The sequence below is a fragment of the Dermochelys coriacea genome, chromosome 9 (genome assembly GCF_009764565.3).
Source record: "Dermochelys coriacea isolate rDerCor1 chromosome 9, rDerCor1.pri.v4, whole genome shotgun sequence".
In the NCBI taxonomy this organism is placed as follows: Eukaryota; Metazoa; Chordata; order Testudines; family Dermochelyidae; genus Dermochelys; species Dermochelys coriacea.
This window is the reverse complement of record NC_050076.1, coordinates 33,764,264-33,780,640: the sequence shown is the minus strand read 5'-3', so window position 1 is coordinate 33,780,640 and position 16,377 is coordinate 33,764,264. Positions and strand designations below refer to the sequence as shown.

General features: G+C 40.7%; 1 protein-coding gene across 11 annotated transcripts in view; it reads right to left on the bottom strand.

Moving 5' to 3' along the window:
• TRIP12 (thyroid hormone receptor interactor 12) overlaps nucleotides 1-16,377 on the bottom strand; it is a 175,188-nt gene that overhangs the window by 50,501 nt on the left and 108,310 nt on the right. For all 11 annotated transcript variants that reach the window (XR_006274455.1, XM_038416259.2, XM_038416257.2 and 8 more), the window contains 13 exons: nucleotides 16,144-16,305; nucleotides 13,481-13,549; nucleotides 13,212-13,377; nucleotides 7,938-8,055; nucleotides 7,632-7,788; nucleotides 6,573-6,726; nucleotides 5,652-5,880; nucleotides 4,703-4,821; nucleotides 3,884-4,091; nucleotides 2,693-2,793; nucleotides 2,247-2,421; nucleotides 1,550-1,691; nucleotides 246-437 (listed from right to left, as the gene is read on the bottom strand). Coding sequence is in view for 10 of the 11 variants with exons in the window: in XM_038416259.2 (XP_038272187.1) it covers nucleotides 246-437; nucleotides 1,550-1,691; nucleotides 2,247-2,421; nucleotides 2,693-2,793; nucleotides 3,884-4,091; nucleotides 4,703-4,821; nucleotides 5,652-5,880; nucleotides 6,573-6,726; nucleotides 7,632-7,788; nucleotides 7,938-8,055; nucleotides 13,212-13,377; nucleotides 13,481-13,549; nucleotides 16,144-16,305 (1,992 nt within the window). In the remaining variant the exon portion in view is untranslated. The remainder of the gene's footprint in view (nucleotides 1-245; nucleotides 438-1,549; nucleotides 1,692-2,246; nucleotides 2,422-2,692; nucleotides 2,794-3,883; nucleotides 4,092-4,702; nucleotides 4,822-5,651; nucleotides 5,881-6,572; nucleotides 6,727-7,631; nucleotides 7,789-7,937; nucleotides 8,056-13,211; nucleotides 13,378-13,480; nucleotides 13,550-16,143; nucleotides 16,306-16,377) is intronic.

Sequence of the window (16,377 nt, the reverse complement as noted above, 5' to 3'; positions counted from 1 at the left end):
ACCTGTTGTATGGCACTTCCCCAGTGAGTACAGTCTGTATCAGAGAGGAACAACAGTAGCTCTGAACTTAAGCAGGCCACATGTTTTGTCTTTTTTTTATTATTAAAGTTGTCATATTAGTAAAATGCCAATGAGGCACTCTCATGCTCTGAAGATAGGGAGGTTGCTGGACCTCAAACAATCATAAAGAAGATATATATTACTTACTACATAAAACACTAAAATAAAAAATACACTGAACTTACTGGAGAAGAAAAAAACACACGAAGGAACCTTTTTAATCTGACATCCCTGCTTACAGCATCTTTTTCACTTTTAGATGTCAAGTAAAGCAACAGCTGTTTAACAAACCCACTATGCTGGATTTCGAACGAGGAGACATCAGACTCAGAGACTATGCTACGGATTTCTACAAGGCACTCAGCTCCACCATCCACCTGAAATAAAAGTGTATTAGGGTAAGGTTCTGTACTTTAGTACCCACAGCAGAACACCCACAATTAGTATTGCCCAAAACAGTGATTTTATTTACATTTTCCTGCTGCTGCATGGAAGACGTATACAAAAGGGAAAATAATGATGGAAAACTGTAGCTTACACTACAGGCAAAGCACTGACAGCTCTGTACTAAGTGAGTGAACTGAATACACAGGAAAGTAATTTCTATAATTGCAGTGAGAAATCTTAGATGGTACTTGTAACAATATTTAGTAACAAGATTGCAGTTTGTCCCATTTAGAAAAGGAGCCACTAATACAAAAAGTTATACAAGGTACTGTTATGTGTTTTGCAAAATACAAAAAGGTAAGCTATTTAATGTTCTGCATTTCATAATGTTTTCCCGCACCAGGTTGTGTAGATCACTGTTTCCAGTTTAAGTGTGTGTGGATTTTACATTAACCTGAAGCCTGTGCCATACTTTCCAACAAGAATCTCAACTAACAGCTGCCTTACTTTTAGGGCTGTCAAGGAGACAAATACAAGACATATAAAGCAAGGGAATTGTTTTGTTCTAAAACTAGAATCTAATTTCTGAGTGGATCCTAAATTTGGCCAGGATGAATGAGTACTGCTACCTCTTCAAGAAAATGCTAAGCTTTCGCATTCATCCCTCTGAAGTCCTAATCAAGTAACAGATTCTACTGTGAGATTTTCAACAAAATTGATCTGAGAGAAATGTAATAGAGCTTTACAGCCATTTTAATGGAATTTTAATAACTGAAAAAGTGCTATTTGAAAAATCACTAATGGGGAAAAATAAGAATTGGAAATGAAAGTTAAGTCACTTAAGAACTTATACAAAAGTACGGTTTTTACACGCCGGTATGATACATTTAAGTTTCTCAAATAGTACTGCTGCAACTTTAATTGCATACTAAAACTCCTTTGTTACAAGATAGTGGCTCTTGGATAGCATAACTAGGATGACGTTTGAGACACTATCTAGAGAAACTAATAAATACTTCCTTATAAGCATAGCTATTCTTTTCCCACTTAATCCTTTTAATTGCCTCCAAAACCCCTTCCAAATCAAGTTTCCATTTCTAACCTGGAGGTTGAGTTGTTCAGTTGCAGTGCAAAGTCTCTGTAATACATTTAGTGCAGGATTGCTTCCATCCATGTTCTCAGAGTTAAAATAACGCTCCACAAATTTATGGGCTTGTTCCTTAATCCAACCCTTAATTTTCTCTCTGCAAGAAAGTATATAAAGAACAAGCTGATAAATGCATGCCATATTTAACATTTGCACACTAAGTGTATACATACACACACAGAGCAAGTGTAACAAGTTTTCAGATAAGCAAGTAATACTTGGAATATGGGGAGCATCAGTTCCCATGTATGCGATCTCTGACCACAATAAAATACTCCTTCTCTCCAGGCCAAACCAGTGGGATGCTAGAAAGCTCTCCCATGGCTTCCATTTTCTCCATAATCACAGTTCTTTCCCCCACCCCCCAGGTCTACATTTTCCACTCACCAAGCGCTCCTCTTTCCTACCTATTCTCTTTCAATTTCTACTCTGCTTCCTTTCCCTCCCCTTCCTCTCAACTTTTCCCCCTAGGCTCTCTTCCCCAGTCTTATTTTCTTCCTCTCCCACACTGGACTCCACTGTTTGCTCTCAGCATTTGCCCTAAGAGGCCAATTATGAAATTCATGGCATCAAGTAACCCTGTTTCAAAGTAGTTTGATTTAATCCTTACTGAACAGAATTTCACTTCTTAGAACAGAATGTATTACATTACCTGTTGTTGGATATGGTATCCTTTGAGGCAGCCCTTGCAAGACCACTGACTCCTGCTGTGCGTGCTGGTTCAATGTTGTTGCTATTGGACTGTGTGCTTAATCTCCCCCAAGTTTTAGGATTCAAGCTTGCCAAGAAGGAAGATTTAGGAGACTGAGTAGTTGTAGGGCTTTTAGCTTGGGGGGGGGGGAATGGAGAGGGAGAGAAAAGGAATGGGATAGAATTAAAATTAAAAAGACCAAAAAAACAAAAAACCCACCACCACACACACCGTATTCAGAGATTTCCAAGAATTCTCTGCTATACTGTCAGAAGTATTTAGTATACATTAAATATTTGAGAGATTGTTGTGTTTTTAAAAAGCAATTAGTAGGCACAATGCGTGTCTTTTGATTTATCTAATTGTCTTCACGGACTACTTTGCAGTCTATTCTAAAACTAATTTACCTTGATTGTCTACTTTGTCGTCATCTCTTGGAGGTGAATACTTCGGCCTTCTGGGCCCACGTTTTGGCAGTCGTTTTCTCTTTAAAACATCACTTAGTCGGCTGTCAAAAGTTAAAAATAAGCAGCATATTACATCTACTTTTTACTTCATTGAGATGTGCTTAAAAAAAAAGCCACCCAAATCTCAGTATTATGTAACTATGAAACATCTAACTGCTATCTTTGGGCACCCACAGAATGGCAGCTTACTATTCACTTAATTTGGGATCAATATTCCCAGTTTTTGAATGACTAAGAACTTAAACATTGCACTTCCAAGTCTATTTGGTGGCATTATGACTTAAAACAGGCTGACTTAAGTCACCTTTCCTATTTTAATGTGCCAATGTATTTAAACCTCTAATATTAAAAATTAAACAAAATAAAATTATGGAAACAAATAAAATAGTCTATTGCCATCAGACATTTACAAGTTTCACCAAGATTTTCACAAGGATTCCCCTTTTTGTGTTTCTTTCCCTCCTAACCACTTTCAAAAAGGTGCCACACATGGCACCGACCATTCCTTTAGAGCTGGTCAACACCGTCCTCAAAATGAGACTGCAGCTCTCATGCTTTCGGCATCTTCTAGTCTCTTAACTATGCAATGCTAGGGTGTGTTGCATCTCTTTACAACAAGATCATCAGGTAGCTAAATCACATTTAATACACTTAAAGAAAATTGACAAATAACAACTGGAACATTATGAAATTTTACTTCCTTAATGAAAATACTAAATTGAAGTGCATTGTTTCTGCAGCAGCCAAAGTCAAACACTTTTTTCCAGGATTTTTGAAGTGTGGTAAAATAATACGGGAAACTTGAGTGAATATTACACAGGTCTATACACAGGTAATAAGAGATCTTGATTATCTAATCATGAAAAATTATGTGTTATGTGAAAAAAAAATAAATCTAAGATTTAAAATCTTGATTGTGTTGCTGATCACAGTGTGATGTGTACTTAACTACCGACTATAATCACAAATCAGTGTAGTGTTCTTGCCTTGAGGTTCATAAAATATTAATAACTTTCAGCCTGATCTTTAATGATTCTGAGCAACACAACTACCATCGCAGTCAGAGTTATGGGTCATTGCTGACTCTCAGAATCACGCCCTTTTTCAAACAAACACAAATTGAACACTTACCCCTGTGGACTCAGATCCAGAGAGTCTTCCCGGCTGTGTTGTAAGCTGGGAGACCCCAAATCTGCAGTTGCATTACTGGCAGAGGTGGCTGTCCCAGTGCTTATTGTTGTAGTGGTACCCAGAGTTCCTGATCCATTAGTGCATGCTTTTGGTGGGCTCGTCAGCAAAGCCTCAGATTCTGCTAGATTTTTCACTTGGTGCATCACCCCTTTCCAAAGTTAAAAACGAAGTGTTTATGCTAAATCTTTAAACATGCAACTCTTGCAAATATTGATATGTACCCACTCACCCAATGATTGTATTCAACAGTATTTTGAAAGTATCCCTTAAACTTCATAGAAAGTATATGGTTATTATACTAGTTAAATCCAAAAAGAAAAAAAACAGTGTCAAAATATAATAGGAATGGCAGAGACCATCTAGATTGGCAGGAAATCCAGACTTTTTAAAAACATGATTACTTGGTATAACCAAATAAAGCACAATCAATGTAATTTCTACAAGTATTCTTAAAGTCTAAAAATAAGCCTGCTTGCTTCAAATTAATTTTAGCACTTTCAGAAAAACAAGCATTTAACACCAGAAAAGGTTGATTACCTTTAGCCATATGACTGGGGGAAAAGAAAAATTTGCATAGATTTCCCTTTATATTATTTTTATAGTAACCTCCATTTCCTGCACATGGTAGAAGTCTAATTTACAGTTTAATAAGAGAGCATAAGCTCTCAATTCATCTGTTTAAGAAACATACATGAGCATTTTGCTTATTACCTCAGATTAAGAGTAAATAAAAAATAATGAGAAAAAAAGTACATTTACCTTCTCTTCTGAAGTAAACACTAAAAATGTCAGGTAATTTTTGCATTAAGATCTCTGCCATCTGAAGGGCTCCAACTACTATCTTAAGGTCTTGACTTGACAGCATGGAGGCAATATGACTAAAACAGAAAATGTCTGCTTTAAAAAGTTTGATTTCTCAAAGCTTTTTAAAATAAACCTTATTTATTAAGTTAGAGCCTCTAAATATATAGTTAGTAGAAAAGTCAAAAGCAAACCCCTGTATCACATCTTTTATTTTTACATAGAAATATTAAAAAAGCTGATGGAAAGGGTGGTGTAACTTGCATTTCCTTAACCAGCTATATCCCTATGCTTAGTCAGGCATGTGCATACATGCATGCATGTTGGCAGGGGTGGGAATTAGAAAAGATTTATCCCACAGGCAGGAAGCGGTCCCTGAAGAAGTTTCACTTCCAGGAAGAGCTGCTAATTCAGTGCATTGCCTCCCTCACATATTAGGCTGCTCTGTTCGCTAAACACATTCCTAGGGTACCACGTTAGGGCTGCTTTGTGCTACCACCAATGCAGCTTATACATCTTCTGCTATAAGGGTCCTCTTTTACAGTTTGCACCATCAAAATACTAGAGTTAATCTGTCCCTAAATTGGTAGGAAAGTTGGCTCAATATTTTAGTTTTAGAAACTAAGGAAATGCTTGATATCACTATTTGACTATATAATAATCAGTAACTAGCATCTATCCATAGGGATTCTTTGGTTGAGATGTTTAAAAAATGCTTACAGTTGGGCTCCCAAAAGCAATTTAGACACAGTTTGATTTTCAGAAGTGCTGAACACCCACAGGTCAATGTGAACTGCTTTGTTCTCATCTCAGCACTTTTGAGAAATAAGGTTAATGCCCAAGCTCTTTTCCCCCCCCCCCCCCAACTTTTTTTAAAAAGTTCGTTCACAAGCACAAAGAAACCCACCTTGAAACGGCATGATTTTTCAGCACATCCTTCAGAAGTTCAGCATCAGCAAAATAAATTATCCTAAGAATTGCTCTAAGGCACTTGTGTCTAACAGCAGGTCCAGCGGAAGAGCTGTACACTTCATAAAGAACACCAAACAATGTTTTAATAAAGGATTTAGCCAGTTCTGGGTCCTCTTTCATTAGCTGTGCTCGAGCATCATCCTTCTTTAGTTCTGAATGTCCACCTATAAAACAACACAGATTGGACACTTGAGTCACTGTGCAGTTCACTAGACTTTCACTCTGGCATTTGCCTTTGTTTTTTTGTTTTTTTTAAACTGAAGTGGTAAATTTAATCTCTATTTAAATTCAAGACAAGAGAATAAAGTTGTTTGTACAGATACATTACACTTTTGGTGGAACTAACATTTATAATAAGGTATCCATCATAGTATTCTACTCTTGAAAGATACTGTTGGAGTTCACATCAATATTTCTTTCTCACAATAAGTTTTTGAAGTAAAGGAGTAAAACAAAGCAAGTCTTCAGAATTTAGAGGTTTAAAGAAAGTTTACTAAGACTACCCATACTAAGAAAATGGTATATACTCCAGAAAGTGGCAGGGGAGAATAATTTATTTCAACCTCAAGTTTGCCCACTTACCCACAGCAGTTGATAAATTTTCTGGAATTACTTCCAGTTCATGGAATTAATATTGTGATTTACTTAAGACATTTTAGTCAATAATTCACCTCTGGCCTAAAATGTAGCCTTGACTCAAGTAATCAAAATAAAGTTTCAAGTTCCAAATTCAAAAACATACAATTCTGATTAGCTGAGAAACAGTTACCACATTGAGAAACAGTTAGCACATTGAGCAATATAGTATAAATAAGAGACAGCCAGAGATGCAGGATAACTCAAAAGCGGTACTTACTGGCATTACTATTGGCTAAGGGGTTAGGTTTTCTCTGAATAGCACGTGCTGTTCCAGTGTCTTCATTGATTTGCTGCATAGAATTGAAGTCAATAGTATAAACACGTCCCAGGGTAGACAGACTTATCTCATCCTCCCCAACCTGATGAGCTGCCTGAGAACAAAAACACAAAATGAAGCAATTTAAAAAATAGAAATACTGACAAGTAAGGAGGCCATGTTATAAATAACCTCATGTCCCACAAGGGAGGGAAAACTTTTTTTTTTTTTTTTAAAACAAGTTTAGAGTGCTATGTTCCATTTTACAGTGTGCTGAATGATAGCTTGCTTAGAAATTCTGTCTGACAGATACATAAGCATGTTAGAAAACTTTCAGAAAACCATCTTTGAAGTGAAGTGAAGGCACTTTTCCATATAAAAATGAGGATTTAATCATCCTACTTGCCCTTGCTCCATAAAGGAGCTATAACTCCCATAAACCGCAGTTAGTCGGGATGAGATAACTTTTGAGACTGCAATGATTTGATCATGTCTTTGCACATTCTGGATAAAGTTTATTTGTATCCAACTTCAGGATTCATATCCCAAGGCAAATGAAAATTAAGAGCTTGGGTGCCTCACCTCAAAATCCTAAAAGGCACTGTCTGCACCACCCTTGGGTATACTAAATAGTTCTCTGTACAAAATAAGGGTCGCAGTTGAGGCCTTAGGTCCAGCCAAAGTGAAAATTTTGAATACTCCGACTGCTCTGTGGACAGCAAGGTTAAGAGATATTCCCCGAGTAAGACAGCTCTTAAAATCACAGGTGCAAAAGTGCACAGTTCTGATGAACATATTATACAAGTAGCTGACTAGATGTTTAATAATTCACCCAGTTTTGAAGGGATACAGAAATACTGCATAATCAAGCATTTAGTTTCACATTTCAAGTATGAACCTGTGATAAGGCTGGCACTTATATTAGCCAATGTAGAGTTTTAGAACAAGGACGGAGAAGTGAAGCAACATTCAAATCTGTATACCAAAGCACATACTTTAAATGTATGCTTGAAATACTACCTCAATTATCCGGCTATCAATCCTGTTGTAGGGATGCCACAGACCCCTGTCATCTCGCCACTGCCAAATTGCCCCATCTGTGTTTTGTGCATTTCCTTTCTTTAGCATAGTATCAACAGCAAAGATTCCTTCTTTAGGCAGGCAAGGCATCAGTTCACTGAAAAGAACATCAAATCAACTCTTGGTAACACTAATTTTTTTTATGTACCAGCATTAATAGTTTGAAAACTATTAGCCTTCATTTCAGTAATCATGAAATTAGTACGTCAACCAAACTTGAAAAATAAGATTGTGTAAAAGACTTACCATATAAGAGAAGTAAGCTCATAAAGTTCTTGAGGACTTCGTGGAACAAGATCAATTTGTTCTTGACAACTCCCATTTGAGGCTCCACAAAGAAGGAAGTGAAGTGTTTCTGCAATATCTTTAAAACAATTGTTTTATAGTACAGTATTGTCCCAGAGTCAGAGGATAGTGCCTTAATGTGACAGACACTGCACAGAATAGACAGTTCCTGGCCTAAAGAGTTTACAGTCTAATCCCCAGTCTACACTACGAGTTTAGGTCGAATTTAGCAGCATTAAATCGATTTAACCCTGCACCCGTCCACACAACAAAGCTATTTCTTTTTTTTTTTTTGACTTAAAGGGCTCTTAAAAATAGATTTTTGCACTCCTCCACAATGAGGAAATTAGTGCTGAAATCGACATTGCTGGGTCGAATTTGGGGTAGCGTGGACACAATTCGACAGTATTGGCCTCTGGGAGCTATCCCAGAGTGCTCCATTGTGACTGCTCTGGACAGCGCTTTCAACTCAGATGCGCTAGCTAGGTACACAGGAAGAGGACCAATAACTTTTGAATTTCATTTCCTGTTTGGCCAGCATGGCAAGCTCATCAGCAGAGGTGACCATGGAGTCCAAGAAATGAAAAAGAGCTCCAGCATGGACCTAATGGGAGGTACTTGATCTGATCGCTATATGGGGAGATAATCCGTGCTATCAGAACTCCGTTCGAAAAGACAAAATGCCAATATATTTGGAAAAAAATTTCAAGGGCATGATGGACAGAGGCTACAACAGGGACCCATAACAGTTCCGTGTGAAAAATTAAGGAGCTCAGGCAAGCCTACTAAAAAACCAAAGAAGCAAACAGCCACTCCGGGTCAGAGCACCAGCCATGCTGTATCTATGATGAGCTGCATCCAATCCTAGGGGGGCCCCTACCACTATCCCACCCCTGTCTGTGGACACCTGCAAGAGGGGAGTCTCACGCAACAGGGATGAGAATTTTGGGGACAAGGAAAATGAGGATGAGGAGAAGGAGAGCAGCGCACAACAGGCAAGCAGACAATCAATCATTCTCCCCGACAGCCAGGAACTGTTTATCACCATGGAGCCAATCCCCTCCCAACCCTCCCAAGGTGGGCTCCCGGACCATGAAGCCGGAGAAGGCACATCTGGTGAGCGTACCTTTGTAAATACAATACATGGTTTAAAAGCAAGCATGTTTAAAGATAAATTTGCCCTGAAGACTTGGGATGCATACACGGCCAGTACAGCTACTGAAAAAATCTGTTAACACGTCTGGGGATGGTGCGGAAATCCTACAGGGACATTATTAAAGGGGACATTCAAGAGGTAGCTGTTCCTGCTGGGCTGTTTGCCTGTGGCTGAAAAGAAATCATCCCCACATTTAGCCACATGGTGTGTGTGTGTGGGGGGGGGTGTTCACGCTGAGCTGTTCACATTGGCTGGCAGGGATCTTCCCTGATACTAGTCACATGGTGGGAGGAGAGGCTAAGCAATCATCCCAGAGAATGGGAGGCGGCGGTGGGGGGTTTAGTTGGGTTTGTGCTGCACGTTAACCCGAAAACCGCAGCCCCTCCTTTTAAATGGCCAACCCAATGGGTGCTTGGTATGGGAAAGAAGGGTTCTGCTGTTTGAAACCATTCCCACATATTATGAAGGTTGAAGAAGCCAAAAAAGACTGTGGCTTACCATGGCTGCCTGCAGCCAAATTCTGTTGCCCAGCCCTGAATGTGTGATCTCTCACACCAAACCAGTAGGTTCTCAATACAAGAGGCAAAATGCGACCTTTTACTGAAAGCACATGTGCTATGTAACGTTAACAGCTTGATTCACCGTGAAAGAGTCTACTCATTGTTCTCTAAAATGTGGCTTTTTAAATATTACTCTCCCTTTTTTTCCCCTCCTGCAGCTGCAAATGTTTCAATGCTCCCCCTATCATCTCCGTCCCAGAGTCTACTGCAGATAAGGTGGGAAAAAAAGGCACTCGTGATGAAATGTTCTGAGCTCATGCCATCCTCCTGCACTGAAAGAGCTCAGCAGAATGCGTGGAGGCAAACAATGGCAGAGTCCACGAAAGCAGAAAATGAACGCGAGGACAGGAGGGACAAGCAAGATGAGAGGTTGCGGGAGCAAAAGGAGAGGTGGCGGCCGCATGATGAGAGGAGGAAGGATGCAATGCTGATGCTACTGGGGGAATCAAACTGATATGCTCCAGCGACTGGTGGAGCTGCAGAAAAGGCAGCATGAGCACAGACTGCCCCACAGCCCCTGTGCAACTGTCCGTCCTCCTCCCCAAGTTCCATAGCATTGCTCACCCAGACGGCCAAGAACGCAGGGCCTGGGCACCCAACCACTCCACCCCAGAGGGCTGCCCAAGCAACAGAAGGCTGGCATTCAAGAAGTTTTGAAGTGCAGTGTGGCCTTGTCCTTCCCTCCTCCCCTCATCCACCACCCCACCCAGTGCTTCGCTTCTCCCCCACCCCTTCCTGGCTACCTTGGCAGTTATTCCCTCCATTTGTGTTATGAATTAATAAAGAATGCATGATTTTGAAACAATAATGACTTTATTGCCTCTGCAAGCAGTGATTGAAGGGGAGAGGGTGGTTGACTTACAGGGAAGTAGAGTGAACCAAGGGGGCGGGTTTTCATCAAGGAGAAACAAACAGAACTGTCACACCGTAGCGTGGCCGGTCATGAAACCGGTTTTCAAAGCTTATCTGATGTGCAGTGCACCCTGCTGTGCTCTTCTAACCGCCCTGATGTCTAGCTGCACATAATCAGTGGCCAGAGACTTGCCTCAACCTCCTATCCCACCATAAACGTCTCCCCCTTACCCTCATAGATATTGTGGAGCACACAGCAAGCAGCAACAATGGGAATATTGGTTTCGCTGACGTCTAACTGAGTCAGCAAACAGCGCCAGCGAGCTTTTAAAAGTCCAAATGCACATTCTACCACCATTCTGCACTTTTGCTCAGCCTATAGTTGAACTGCTCCTTACTACTGTCCAGGGTGCCTGTGTACGGCTTCATGAGCTATGGTATTAACGGGTAGGCTGGGTCCCCAAGGATAACTATAGGCATTTCAACATCCCCAACAGTTATTTTCAGGTCTGGGAAGCAAATCCCTTCCTGCAGCTGTTCAAATAGACCAGAGTTCCTGAAGATGCGAGTGTCATGTACCGTTCCCGGCCATCCCACGTTGATGTTGGTGAAATGTCCCTTGTGATCCACCAGTGCTTGCAGCACCACTGAAAAGTACCCCTTGCAGTTTACCTACTAGCTGCCAACGTGGTTCGGTCCCAAGACATGGATATGTGTCCTGTTTATCACCCCACCACAGTTAAGGAATCCCATTGCAGCAAAGGCATCCACTATGACCTGCACATTTCCCAGAGTCACTACCCTTGATAACAGAAAGTCAACGATTGCATTGGCTACTTGGATCACAGCAGCCCCCACAGTAGATTTGCCCATTCCAAATTGATTCCCGACTGACCGGTAGCCGTCTGGCATTTCAACCTTCCAGAGGGCTATTGCCACTTGCTTGTGAACTGTGAGGGCTGCTCTCATCTTGGTATTCTTGCACTTCAAGGCAGGGGAAAGCAAATCAAAGTTCCATGAAAGTGCCCTTACGCATGCCCAAGTTTCGCAGCCACTGGGAATCATCCCAGACCTGCAACACTATGCAGTTCTACCAGTCTGTGCGCGTTTTCCAGGCCCAGAATCGGCATTCCATGGCATGAGCCTGCCCCATTGCCACCATGATGTCCAAATTGCTGGGGCCCGTACTTTGAGAGAAGTCTGTGTCCATGTCCTCATCACTGCTCTGCCGTCACCTCCTTGCCTGCTTTTGCAGGTTCTGCTTCTGCACATACTGCAGGATAATGCACGAGGTGTTTACAATGCTCATAACTACTGCAGTGATCTTAGCGGGCTCCATGCTTGCCGTGGTATGGTGTCTGTAGGAGAGCAGAGTTGCAGCAGAAGTGGTGGAGGACGATGGTTAGCACCGCGCACACTTCCCAAGGAAGAACACATGTACCCGGGAGCCCACGACAGACAACATGGAGAAATTCGCTATTAAGACAGTAACAGCAGAGCGGAGTTGCAGCGTAAGCGGTGTATGACGATGGCTAGCAGTCCTACAGCACCGTCTGCTGCCAGCAGCACCCAGGACACAAGAGCAGTGGTGTCGGTGAGCTGAGCGGGCTGCATGCTTGCCATGGTATGGCGTGTGCATGGAAAAAAGGTGTGAAAAGATTGTCTGCTGGTGCTTTCACGGAAGGAGGGGCAACTGACGACGTACCCAAAACCACCCACGACAATGTGTTTTTGCCCCATCAGGCATTGGGAGCTTAACCCAGAATTCCAATAGGCGGCGTAGACTGCAGGAACTGTGGAATAGCTACCCACAGTGCACAGCTCCGTAAGTCGATGCTAGCCACAGTAATGGGGACACACCGCCGACTTAATGTGCTTACTGTGGACATACACAATCGACTGTATAAAATCGATTGCTAAAAACTGACTTCTATAATATCGACCTAATTTTGTAGTGTAGGCATACCCTTAGTAGAAGGCAAAAGGTAGGGAAAGGGATATAACATACAGTGACTGTTTGCAAGTGTCTTTTTTTTGTAAAAAAAAAATTTACAGGGGCTTTAGCTAAACAGGAAGAATGTAAGAGAGGGAAGACTGATGAGTAGATGGGGATAGGGACAGAGAAGGAAGGAGGGGAGCATGCAGAGTACTGAGGCTGATGCTAGAAAGGGGAGGGGGAAGTTGGAATAAAAGCCAATCAGCACATGGGAAAGAATGTCCTAAGCCAGAACTGCAGACAACACCACAATGACAGCGATGTTCTTTCACAGCATTTCTTAAAAATAGTGCTTATTTAATGCACTTTCTCCACCCACTAAACGTAGTTGGAACAATTACTTGTAGTAATGTTGTGATGGAATTAGTTTCAATAACTAGTATTGACTCAAAACTAGTTTAAACCTCCAGCGACAGTTGAAAGCCAAAAGGTAAAAAATTAAATTCTCCATCTAATTTAACTGTGAACCAAACTTTGTATCCCAGTACAAATATTGTGTCACTATTGCTTTTTCCTTATTCCACATATTTCTATAGGCAAGTGTGGTATATTACAGATTATGGAGTGTTTAATAAAGTCAGTAACATTTATGGACACTATGCTTCCTGTTCTAATAAAAGTACCATGACAAAAAAAAAAAGTGGAATTACAGGAAGAACACATGCACTTACTTTGCTTCATAAGTTGAACTGCTAGCGTAGGACAATTGGAGCACATTAAGGAAAACATGCGCACCACCATGATGAACATTCCTGAGCTCAGGATGGGAGGAGTCACTACCAAGAGTTGCTGAATATTTGTGAGCAAATCCTTAGAGGCAACCTGCTGAAGCAAATTCTTAAAGAAAAAAAAAAAAAGGAAAAGCAGAGAATTTAGAAAATTTTAATGGATTTAAAACCTTTTTTTTTAAAAAAAAAAAGGTACAAGAGAAACTATGTACCTCCTCATGTTGGAAGTTGTCCACCAGCCGTGCAAAACAGAGACAAGTGCTTTCTACTGACTTTTTGTCCTATTTAAAAAACAAAAACAAAACCAAAAAAACACCCACATTGAAAGATACTCAAGAGCCTGCATGAGATAGAATTCTGCATGAAGTCCCCTTCCTCCTAGGAAACCCATCACTGAAACCCTACTTTTAGTAACTTCCAATCTGGAAATGATAAACTAACCCCCAAATTCTTTATGCCAACACCATAGATTTATTGGTATGGTTTACAGCCCTGTAAGACCATTAATTGAACCCAAGAGAATTATTCCATTTTAGATCGCAAAACACAAAAGTTTAATATAGTCACACAATTTCTCAAAAGTGAAAAACCTAGAACAGCCTTAATGCTGAGTTTAAAAATTTAAGGAGCCAGGATATGCAGATGCCACAGAAGACTGAAGTCTCACAGCGTGAGGCCAATCCTGCTTCCCGGGGTGTGTGTGTGGGGGGGGAAGCACTTCTCCCAAAATCTTTAACAGTTTTCTAGTCTTTTTTCTAATTTTGCTTCTAAGTTGCTCCTACATACAGCTTCTCCAATCTCCTTCTGCCAAATAGCTGAAATTATGCTTAATCAAACTTCATGACTACCCACACAAAAAACTGTTTGTTCACTCACCGACATGCAACTCATCCCCAGTTTTTCTACCTTAAAAATAACCTGGTGTATATTTACAGCATGTACAAAATCATTAATTTAAGGTTAACATTAGTATGTACAATACTAGGACACGAGTTATTGGTTTTGCCAAGTACAGATGCCTTTTACCAATACGTACATTATTCCATTACCCCAATAAAGTTTTAGTACAGAGTATAATCACACATATTATACACAATTATAATCCTCAATGCAACAAGATTTAAGACTTTTTTTTTAAAAAAGTGACACTAACTCACACTGATCCTCCCCATAAGAAAGTAATCAGTAGAGTTAACGTGCTGACAAACCTAGAGAGCTCAAGGTCAGAGCAACTGGAAAGAATGTTACTTACCTTACAGCAAAACTGTGGTTCAGGATGTTTTCATACACAGATGCCATGCATAGGGCACAAGATCAGATTCTTTTGAACAACACTATCTGCCGGGGCCACGCCTGTCCCACCTCTTGCTCCCTGTAGCAAGAGTGCTTAAAGGGTAGAGCAGCCACAACCTACACCCAGTTCCTTAGATCATAAAAATGCCACTGAAGCAGGACTGCTATCTGCAGGGACGGAGAGTGGGTCATGGAATCTGTGTGGATGCAACATCTGCATACAGTTTATGTCAACTGTAGACTGTTCTCTCCAAGTGATCATCAACACAGATTATACTCTTGGTGATTAATAAGCAGTTGCCCTGGAGCTAGGACATGGATAAGTGAAGGCCTATCAAAACTAAGGTGCAGCCCAGAAGCTTACACCTTGCAATAATCAGTGGCTCAAGCTCCACATTAGTGCTCTTCATCTCTCTGATATGGGGAGATTACCCAAGCAAACCACAGATGCTGCCTGAACCCTAGTGGAATGAGCTACAACTTGTCAAGGTGGAAATTTAACAGGAAGTCACACTTGGGAAGTCAGTGCTTGATAATTTACCAGTATCAAAAATACCTGAAACAAGGCAGACGGCGGAGAGATCCTTGTAGAGGAGAATCATCACTACTCTGTCCTGAAACTTCTAAAGCCAGCTAGCAAAGAAAATCTTAAATTTAATGTCCTAAAAGTGGGGGGAGGGGGGGGGAATATGCTCAATACTGTCCAAGACCAACGAACACTGAATATAAAGAATTCTTTCTTATAGCCATGGATGGTAAGAAGGAAATGAGTATGGGTTGCAGGTGCCCTGCCCTTTTTGTCCTCGGCTACAGGGAGAGATAGGGCACTCAGGGGGCAGGCATGGACCCAACTGACACTGCTGTTCAAAAGAATTCCATTTTACATGCATGCACATCAAAAATTAAATTTGACTGGACAATCAAATACTAAAGCTACTGAAATCAGGTTTATAGTTGGGTAAGTATGTATTAATCTGAATACATAACTTTGCGTAAAAACTATTCACCAATTTTTACCACAGATCTCAGAAATACTGAAGAAACTAACTGAACTTTTAAAATTAAGTCCACCGCCCACAAAACAGACTGTCCATTGTGCTGCTTCATATTTCCTTTTAGGATCCTACTTCGTATGTGACTGCAAAAAGGTAGCAAGTGGCAATTTCAGAAATGTTGTTGTCTGAAAGTGCCCGTCTGCAATGGATGAGTGCCTAAACTAGTTTTCCTCATCTCCATTGACAGGATCTATTAAGTCTGATTTGAGACAATGTCATATTTAAATACTAATATTTTATTGATTCTGCTGGCAGTTTGCATAACTGCCAAGCCAAGCATAAGTGCAATACATCGATCTACAATCTTTCAGGGTTTGTTTTCTATTTTTAAAAGCAACCTTTAAAATTTGCACCCTTCCTGTTATTTTAAAGTAGCATTTTGTCAGTTCCTTCTTGTTCTTTGCCAACATGATGAAAGAGCCCCAAAACATTACAAGTATAAAATTCAGACTAAGAGAGCTACAGGCAGCTTTATACCTCCATAGCATGTAAAAATGACTAGTCAATGTTTTATAATGACTTCTTACCTGATGGGTTAGCCTTTGTGTAAGCAGTGGCAGAGAATCTGCAACAAAGTGAAACTCATCAGGTGTGATGCTCTGGCAGCAGTTGGCAGCAATAGCTAGTGCATTCCTCTGGGCATTTATGCTGAAGAACTCCAGATACAGCAGACAGTCTGCCAATCCACCCTATAATACAGAAAGCTGTTAAAGAGAAGTATTCTCTGTCAGTGGCAATAGAGTGACAGAAATTTCTGGGCT